At 48.2% G+C, this 10,000-nt stretch overlaps 2 protein-coding genes across 2 annotated transcripts in view; both read left to right on the top strand.

The window, feature by feature from the left end:
- The window catches only part of prdm1c (PR domain containing 1c, with ZNF domain), a 13,816-nt gene extending 9,954 nt beyond the window's left edge, over nucleotides 1-3,862 (top strand). Inside the window, exons 5-7 of the mRNA XM_062550665.1 lie at nucleotides 1-801; nucleotides 1,203-1,331; nucleotides 2,777-3,862. The exon at nucleotides 1-801 is cut by the window's left edge and continues 467 nt beyond it. Coding sequence (XP_062406649.1) covers nucleotides 1-801; nucleotides 1,203-1,331; nucleotides 2,777-3,361 — 1,515 coding nt within the window. The 3' untranslated portion in view covers nucleotides 3,362-3,862. The remainder of the gene's footprint in view (nucleotides 802-1,202; nucleotides 1,332-2,776) is intronic.
- A 2,576-nt stretch (nucleotides 3,863-6,438) lies between these two features.
- Nucleotides 6,439-10,000, top strand: part of xkr5a (XK related 5a) — a 19,606-nt gene continuing 16,044 nt past the window's right edge. Inside the window, 1 exon segment of the mRNA XM_062550319.1 lies at nucleotides 6,439-6,616. Within this exon segment, the coding sequence (XP_062406303.1) occupies nucleotides 6,484-6,616 (133 nt within the window). The 5' untranslated portion in view covers nucleotides 6,439-6,483.

The following is a 10,000-nucleotide window of genomic DNA, read 5'->3' on the forward strand; positions in this document are numbered from 1 at the left end:
TTAGACCTCGGCCGAGAACAAAGACTCGGTTCTTTGGACCTCGGGAGAGAACAAAGGCTCGGTTCCTCTGGCCTTCTCAGAGGCCTGCCTCCATTCGGACACGTTAGCGATAGCCCTCTCAGGCCAGCAGTGCACCCGGAATACTCCAGGCCTCTGCACCCGTACGGCCCATCTCCGTTCTGCCTTCCTCATCCTGCACTGGCGCTGGACAAGATGTCTCCTCAGCCCGGCCTCCTCTACCTCCACAGCCCAGCTCAGAGCACGCCTGTCCCCGTACACATGCTGCAGGTGCAGCCGCTTCCCTATCTCCTGCACCTGTCCCGCTCTGGACAAAGGAGCGCTTTGATTGGCTCGTCTGAGGGCCACAGAAACCTTGTGTCCAGCTACCGCAATGATTTGAACGGGCAGCCAAGCGTTGACCACAAAGGCTTTGGTGTCTCGCTGGACTTTGGCCATAATAACGTCGGCCTGTCCAGAGACCGATTCGCCCACCCAGCACAGCTCCACGCCCCTCTCCTGACCACCAGCCTCGGGGGGTCTCCTGCCCTCGACCAGCCCAGGGACAGCTCACCCCTGCAGGGCATGGCAGCCTCGCCGGGCCCCCTGCCCTCCACGCCCACCTCTGCTCAGCTGGGATCCAGACGAGAGGTCTCCGTGGAGATGAGCGACCTCGAGGCGTCGACACGGAGCAGCGTGGTCAACTACAGGACGCTGTCCTATCCGCTGATGAGGCAGAACGGAAAGATTCGCTACGAGTGCAAGATCTGTGGGAAGATCTTTGGGCAGCTCTCCAACCTGAAGGTACAGTACGGCTTTCTCCTCTGACTCAATCTCGCGTGTTATGGTTTGTTTTGCATCATGGAGCCGTTGCGTCACTCACAGTTTCAGTGTTTTGCATTTTGGTTTTGCTTGAAATTCTTTTGCTTTCCTGTGAACTCACATCTCATATCAAAACACTGTGCATGTGAGTCTACAGTGCACATCTCATCAGCTGAGTCCTGAGTGAGACATTCAAGCAGCCATTAGACTGATCGCAACCTTTGCAACTTGCAACTGGAAATTGATTGCGAGTGAATGAATAAATAAATGAACAAATGAACAAATGAATGAATGAATGGATGGATGGATGGATGGATGGATGGATGGATGGATGGATGGATGGATGGATGGATGAATTGCTGACCTTTGACCCCTCCCTCCAGGTTCACCTGCGTGTGCACAGCGGGGAGAGGCCCTTCAGGTGTCAGACGTGCCACAAGAGCTTCACCCAGCTGGCCCACCTGCAGAAGCACCGCCTCGTCCACACGGGGGAGAAACCACACCAGTGTGAGGTGAGCAGGGGTCATAGGTCAAGATAACTACACCAGTGTGAGGTGAGCAGGGGTCATAGGTCATAGGTCAAGATAACCACACCAGTGTGAGGTGAGCAGAGGTCATAGGTCATAGGTCAAGATAACCACACCAGTGTGAGGTGAGCAGGGGTCATAGGTCATAGGTCAAGATAACCACACCAGTGTGAGGTGAGCAGAGGTCATAGGTCATAGGTCAAGATAACCACACCAAATTTGGCAAACAGTGGCGAACGTTCGTGGTGAACATATGTTTTCTTTGAACAGTTCAAGTTGAACGTTTTGGTGCTAACGTTCCATTCCAACGGTAATTGAAATCTTGCCTTTGTCAAACTTCCAGTTCCACTGTTCGCGGAGAACTACCTCCTCAGACTGTTTGCGATTGTTTGCGAACGTTCTCCGAAAACTCAATGCTAACGGAAAACCGTTTGCAAATGTTCGCAAATGTTTGTCAACTTGAAACGCACCTCAGATTTGTTTGATTTCTCTGATGAGATTCCCACAAACCTGATCAAACAATGACTGGCTGACTCATTACGATGTCAATCTCCCGGAGATCAGAGCAACAGCATGCAGTCGAGTGACACTACAGTGGCAGTGGTGTGTGTGAGCAGACCTTTGATGTGTGTTTCACTTGTGTGGGCTGACCTGACCTATCTCTCTACACCTCTCTGCTCATCACCCTTCCCACTTTCCCTTTCGCTTCTGCGTCTCTCTTTGACAGCCACTGGTGGTTTGACGCTGCTCAATATTGTTGTTCTCTGTTTTTTTGATTGATTTTCAAACAGGGAGGGGCAGGGAACGGGGCATGTCCGTCATTTACAGCAGTGGAAACATGCTCCTTTGAAAGAAAATAAAATAACATTTAAACCTGTTCTGTTTATTGCCATTTATTATCTTATCTTTGACTTTGATTGGCCTATGCTATGATGTATACAGTATGTAGCAAGAAGATAGTATGTAGTACAGTACGTGTATGAAGTATGATATGTAGTGTACTATGTAATAGTATGTAACTCTCTTTCCCTGGCCCCTTCTCTATCTCTCTCCTCGGTCCTCCGGCTCATTCCCACTGATCTATAAAGAGCACTGGATAGACTATCCCATTCTTGCGGCCTCGTCATTCTTTATGTAGATCAGTGGGAACGAGCCAGAGGCCCGAGGAAGGAAGGAAGGAAAGAAGGAAGGGAGGATAGCTAAAAAGAGGAATGAGAAGAGCCCCCTGTCCTCATCCTCTTCATTACATTACATTACATTACATTTCATTTGGCTGACGCTTTTTAACCAAAGCGACTTACAACATGGGAAAAAAAAACAATTAGGTTTTTTAAGAGCATTTCGAACAACAATAAAGAATACAATAAGTGCATCAGTGGGTCTAATAAGTGCATAAATAAGTGAATAAGCGTGTGCGTGTGTCTCTGCAGGTGTGCCACAAGCGCTTCAGCAGCACCAGCAACCTGAAGACGCACCAGCGGCTGCACTCTGGGGAGAAGCCCTACACGTGCCGAACGTGCCCCGCCCGCTTCACCCAGTTCATCCACCTCAAGCTCCACCGCAGACTCCACTCCAGCGGCGGAGGAGGAGGAGGAGGAGGCGGAGCGGACGACTGTCATCCCTACGCCTGCCCCCACTGCCCCGGGGCCTACCTCCACTTCTGCAGCCTACAGCTCCACCTGCAGGGCTTCTGTCCCGCTATGCAGCCTCCCGCCACAGGGGGGCAGGCTGGCGCACAGGAGGAGCTGGCCCGCATCAACGAGGCGATCGAGAGGTTCGACTTGGGCGAGGCTGCAGAGAGGCTGGAGAGGGCGCCGGAGAGGGAGGTGGAGCAGAGTGTCCTGAAGGTGTTCTGGCAGGAGATGGAGGCAGTGGGGTTCCAGTCGTCTACACAGCAGGGCGGCGATAGAGAGTCTGTGCTGGTACAGCACTCAGACTGCAGGGCAGTTGCGGGAAATCAGAACACTCACCTACCTCTTCTTAATGTGCACATCAAACAGGAAGTGGATCAGTAGCAACCACAGTACTTCCTCTGATTCAATTGTTTCAATTTACATTCCTTTGTGTTAGTCGGCCATTTTGGCTCACCCTGATAGATCAGAGAGCTAGTTTCTCTCAGGAGAAATCAGGCCGGACTGAATGAGTCAGATGCAGTCTGGATGAGGACAAGCTGCATGTAAACGATCCGATTGGTTCTGCTCCAGGACCTCAAGACTGTTTTCTCATGGTGGGAATAACCAATCACAGGGACACGATTTTCCTCAGGGTAGCTATGCAACAGCATTATATCACTTTGCAAAAGCTTGCATATTAGTTTTATGTGCTCTTTTTAAATTCATAAATACTTTTGGTATTGCAAAATATAAATACGCTCTGTTATCTGGTACAAGAGACATTTAATATGTATATTTTAATAACATTTTAATTTATTACTTCACATTAAATTTCATGATAAAACTTTTTGCTCTGGATTCTGAATATATGAAAAATGTTGAGGGTTTATTAAAGATGTCTGTCCTCACAAATACGTTCAATAAGCGTCTTATGTATGTGTGCAGACATGTGTATATGCGTGTAGATGTGACCTTACATAAGTGTCCTTGATACGGATGTGGTCGTATTCAGGGCCCCTGTAGCTCTGTGTGTGTGTGTGTGTGTGTGTGTGTGTGTGTGTGAGAGAGAGAGAGAGAGTAACTCTGAAAGAGGAAGAAGGACAATTGAGAGAGAGAGAGAGAGAGAGAGAGGTGGGGAGAGGGAGGGAGAGAGAGAGAGAGGCTGAGAGAGAGAGAGAACAAGTGCAAAAGAGAAGGGGAAGGGAGGTATAAAATTAAGGAAGTGGTAATGTTTATTGCACTAAACTGCATCCTCCCATGTCCAACCACACGTGCGCTCCATTGTGGCCGACTGCTGAGCTTGGAGTTCAGAATGGGACGCCCTCACCTCCACCCTTTCACCTAACTAAGGCCCTCACCTCCACCCTTTCACCTAACTAACTAAGGCCCACACTCTCCACCCATAACTAAGGCCCATACTCTCCACCCTTTCACCTAACTACTGTAAGGCCCTCACCTCCACCCTCTCACCTACAGTAACTAAGGCCCACACTCTCCTTCACCTAACTAAGGCCCACACTCTCCACCCATAACTAAGGCCCATACTCTCCACCCTTTCACCTAACTAAGGCCCTCACCTCCACCCTCTCACCTAACTAAGGCCCTCACCTCCACCCTCTCACCTAACTAAGGCCCACACTCTCCACCCTTTCACCTAACTAACTAAGGCCCTCACCTCCACCCTCTCACCTAACTAAGGCCCACACTCTCCACCCTTTCACCTAACTAAGGCCTACACTCTCCTTCACCTAACTAAGGCCTACACTCTCCACCCATAACTAAGGCCCTCACCTCCACCCTCTCACCTAACTAAGGCCCACACTCTCTTTCACCTAACTAAGGCCCACACTCTCCACCCTTTCACCTAACTAACTAAGGCCCTCACCTCCACCCTCTCACCTAACTAAGGCCCACACTCTCCACCCTTTCACCTAACTAAGGCCCTCACCTCCACCCTCTCACCTAACTAAGGCCCACACTCTCCACCCTTTCACCTAACTAAGGCCCACACCCTCCACCCTTTCACCTAACTAAGGCCTACACTCTCCTTCACCTAACTAAGGCCCACACTCTCCACCCTTTCACCTAACTAAGGCCCTCACCTCCACACTCTCCACCCATAACTAAGGCCCTCACCTCCACCCTCTCACCTAACTAAGGCCCACACTCTCCACCCTTTCACCTAACTAAGGCCTACACTCTCCTTCACCTAACTAAGGCCTACACTCTCCACCCATAACTAAGGCCCTCACCTCCACCCTCTCACCTAACTAAGGCCCATACTCTCCACCCTTTCACCTAACTAAGGCCCACACTCTCCACCCTTTCACCTAACTAAGGCCCACACTCTCTTTCACCTAACTAAGGCCCTCACCTCCACCCTCTCACCTAACTAAGGCCCACACTCTCCACCCTTTCACCTAACTAAGGCCTACACTCTCCTTCACCTAACTAAGGCCTACACTCTCCTTCACCTAACTAAGGCCCACACTCTCCTTCACCTAACTAACATTCAGGCCCTCACTCTCCCATTCACTCCTACTGTAAGTCCTTTAGTATGTGCTCCCAGTTAAGGGCTTTAGAGTAGCTTGCACTCCACGACTCCCACATCTGTCACACACACACATCTGTCACACCCACAGTGCCTGAGTTCAAAATCTAGCGGACCTGATGAATGATGTGCGATCTATTTGGAATAGAGCCAGACTGATCCACAACCTCGATCATTTTGGTTGTTATGAAGACGTGGAACATGGAATTTCACATTAACCTCATGGATTCCATTTATTCATCACATTAACCTTATGGATTCCATTAATTTATCACATTAACCTTATGGATTCCATTCATTTAAGTCCACAAAGAGCATCAATCAGTCTTTGATTTTAAGCACACGCACACAAGAGATGCCACAAGAATGTCAAGAGCGAGGGATTTTCATACAGTGTGTGTGTGTGTGTAGTGTGTGTATTCTGTTGGTATTGTTTGTGTTTTGAATGCAATGTATCTACTTTAAGTGTATGTCTCAGTGTGCTTGTGGGTGAAGTGACAGCAGCGCACTCCCTTAACTTCATCTGGAGCAGAGGAGCCCTCTGTTGGCTCAAACACTCATTCCCACGCACGAGTAGTCTAGCCCACATCTCCCACCTGCAGTGGGAACACTTGGGATCCTAACAACTTGGCGTATGACCAATTTGGTCCCATCACGCTGATTTTGGCGTCAGAGTCTCAACATCCGTTTGAAATGACATTTGTTACTTATATACGGCACATTTAGTAGCCATGTCCATTTCTATAGCCAAATATACCATGTAAGAGTAAAGGAAACATTATCAGCGCGATGGTTGTGTAGTGTCTCGTCTCGAGGCTTACAGTAGCCTATAGGCTCTCTGCTCGTGTGCTGCGGCTTTAATTCCAAAAGGATGACGTCAGATATTTTTGACGGGAGGAAGGAGTATCCGGCGAGAATGAAGGATGTCAACAATGTCACGGATGGATTCTAGTGTCCGCGTCCCCGCACCACGATGATGAGCGAGGAGTTCGTGGCCGGGCCGATGGCACCACCGATGGCGGCCCGGAGAGGATGTTGGACCGCGTGGTGCCAAGTGATTCTATTCGCCGTGTCGGCTCTCGTGATCGTGGCGGAGAGAACCGCGCGTGAGTGGGCACCCACAATACTCCCGAGACGACACTTCATAATAACATAACCTTCAGTGGGCTGCAGTGGCGGAACCGGACAAGCGCGCATAGAACTTTTGTTTCGGTCACTGCGCTTCTGTTATTGTTATTATTAGAAGTAGTAATTAATACTGCTTGTTGTAGCCTAGTCTAATTGCATGCATCGTGTGGAGGATGCTTGAATTTCCCTGCTAAAATTCAGCATCTGTCTTAACCGTTGAATGACAGGGCTTGCAGTTTTATGTAGGACGCAGACGTATACGCACAGACGATTAGACAGCTCGTGTTTGCGTCTTTCAACGTGCCAACGCACATCCGTCTCTAAAACCTTCAAACCGTCACTACCCTGTAGTTACCGCAGTATGTAGGCTACTGTGCTGTGTGTGTGTGTGTAAATAAGGAGTAGGGGCCTATAGACCGTTTAATATTCCACTCACGATGTTGCCCGTAGTTCTTCAGAAAGAGACGAAGAGAAACAGAGAGACATAGTTATTTTGAATATGGATTTTGGAATAATGAAAATTGCTCGAATGATGTGTGTATCGCTCTATGTCACATTACGGCAGGTAAAGCGGGAGGTACTGAAGTGAAACTGTCCTCCAGTCGTCATATTTGACTTACTCCGTTTTGGACAAGTGGTCGTGGCTGCAGAGCACGCTGTCCAGATGTGCTGTGTGAGGCGCACTTTGTGGTGCGTGTGTGTGTGTGTGTGCGTGTGTGTGTGTGTAGCCTATGTCTTGTTTTGGCGCTGTAATATCGACTCGGTGTGATGCATGTAATGTAATGGAATGGAATGTCAGGACCCTAGGGGGCGCTAATGAGATATACAGGTTGTTGGATGTAACAGCAAAGGACTATAGTAGAATGAGTTAATAAAGTAACGTGTGCTGATTAAGAATCATCGTTGTCATCCTCATCTTTAAGCTCTCACACTGCAACATTGTACATGGTGTCAGAAGATGGTGATAGGATCCGTGAGTAGAAAAAGTCTACAAGAAGTCTACCAGTCAAGAAAAGACTATTTTGCAAGCATTTGCAAGTTAGCTAGCTGCTAAACGTTAGCCAGTTAGCACGTTGGTTCTCCAAAACGAAGGGAGAGGGATAACGAGAGGATGGACCAGATATTCGCGATATCACCCCCGGGAAGCTTCAACTTTGACGAGCCAAATGGTTGGATGCAATGGATGCGACGCTTTGAGCGTTTTCGGATGGCTTCTGGACTAGATGAAAAGAGTGAGGAGTACCAAATCAACTCGCTGCTGTACATCATGGGGGAGAAAAGCGACGACGTTTTGAACACACTGGCATTGGATGACGAAAAGAAAAAGAAATACACGGAGGTGTGCAAAGCCCTGGGTGAGCATTTTGTTGGCAAACACAATGTGATATATGAGAGAGCTAAATTTAATAGCAGATATCAGCAGCCAGGAGAAACAGTGGAAAACTTTATCACTGATGTTCATAAGCTCGCGGAGCATTGTCTATATGGCGTTTTGTTGGAGGAAATGATTAGAGATCGGATCGTGGTGGGAATCAGAGATGCAAAACTCTCAGAAAGATTACAGTTAGATCCAGATCTTACATTGGCTAAAACAATAATTAAAGTGAGACAAAATGAAGAAGTTAAGAAACAGCAGCCACTGATAAGAAGGGAAAAGAATGAAATTAAGGAAGCAAATGTGGATGCAATTGCAGCACGAAAACCAGGGAAATTCAAGATGGCGGGGTCAACACAGAAAAGCTACTTCACACAGAAAACAGAAAACTGTAAAAGATGCGGGAAAAATCCACAGCACTCATGGAAACAGTGTCCAGCAAGAGAAGCAGAGTGTCGAAAATGTAAGAAGAAAGGCCATTTTGCGGCAGTGTGTCGAACAGGCCAGAGAGTGGAGGCGATAGAAGAAAGCCATGAGATGGCAGAATGCGCATTCATGGGGACAATTCAAAGCCAGACACAAGACACCTGGAGACAGGACATACAGTTGAATGGAGAAGTGATTAATTTCAAGTTGGACACGGGTGCAGCGGTCACCGCCATACCAGACTGCACGTATTCAAGAGCCAGAGATGGTGAGTTACAGAATGCAGAAAGAATGATAAGCGGTCCCAATAATCAGCCACTGACTGTATTGGGTACATTCAAAGCATGTTTGAAAAAGGGCAAAAAGAAAACAGAGCAGGAAATATTTGTAGTGAAAGATTTAGTAATGCCACTGCTAGGTCTCCCTGCTATTCAGAGTCTACCACTGCTGCAGCAGGTGGCAGCAGTGCACACAATGGGAAACAAATTTAAAACCATGTTCCCAAAAGTCTTCTCAGGCTTAGGAAAGCTAGAAGGTAGCTATAAGATTGAGTTAGCTGATGGTGCAATGCCATATGCCCTGTCAGCTCCTAGACGTGTAGCGTTGCCCCTTATGGACAAAGTAAAGTCAGAGCTCCAGAGGATGGAAAACATGGGTGTCATCCGGCAGATCCAAGAACCGACTGAATGGTGTGCAGGCATGGTGGTTGTCCCGAAGCCCAATGGAAACATCAGAATTTGCGTGGATCTGACCAGGCTCAATGAAAGTGTGCGCCGTGAGCGATACATACTGCCTGCCGTGGATGACACACTTGCAAAGCTAGATGGAGCAGTAGTATTTTCAAAGCTGGACGCTACATCAGGATTTTGCAAAGCTAGATGGAGCAGTAGTATTTTCAAAGCTGGACGCTACATCAGGATTTTGGCAAATCCCCATACATGAAGATTCTGAGCCCTTGACAACATTCATAACTCCTTTTGGGAGGTATTGTTTCAGGAGACTTCCATTTGGAATCTCCTCAGCCCCTGAACATTTTCAGCTGAGAATCTCCCAGATCGTTGCAGGCACACCAGGTACACTGTGCCATGCTGATGACATTTTAGTGTTTGGCAAAGACCAACTAGAACACGACAATAGGTTGTGTGAAGTCCTCAGAAAGTTTGAGAGTGCTGGTCTGACCCTCAATGAGAAATGTGAGTTCGGAGTGAGACAGGTGAAGTTTCTGGGACACAGACTCAGTGCCCAAGGAATTGAGGCTGACCCAGACAAAATCAAAGCAATTCTCAACATGCCTGAACCGCAAAACATTGAAGGAGTGAGACGCTTTATGGGGATGGTGAATTACGTTGGAAAGTTTTCCCCTCACCTGCCCACTCTCACAAAACCTCTGAGAGACCTGTTGAAAAATGATAGCACATGGACATGGGACATGCAACAAAAGACTGCTTTTGAAGCAGTGAAGAAAGAGCTGAGCTCGCCAGCCGTCTTAGCTCAATACAGCTCCAAGCGTGAGACTCTGGTCTCAGCCGACGCATCGTCTTATGGCCTGGGAGGAGTGCTA

The sequence above is a fragment of the Sardina pilchardus genome, chromosome 12, assembly GCF_963854185.1.
Source record: "Sardina pilchardus chromosome 12, fSarPil1.1, whole genome shotgun sequence".
NCBI classification, from domain to species: domain Eukaryota; kingdom Metazoa; phylum Chordata; class Actinopteri; order Clupeiformes; family Clupeidae; genus Sardina; species Sardina pilchardus.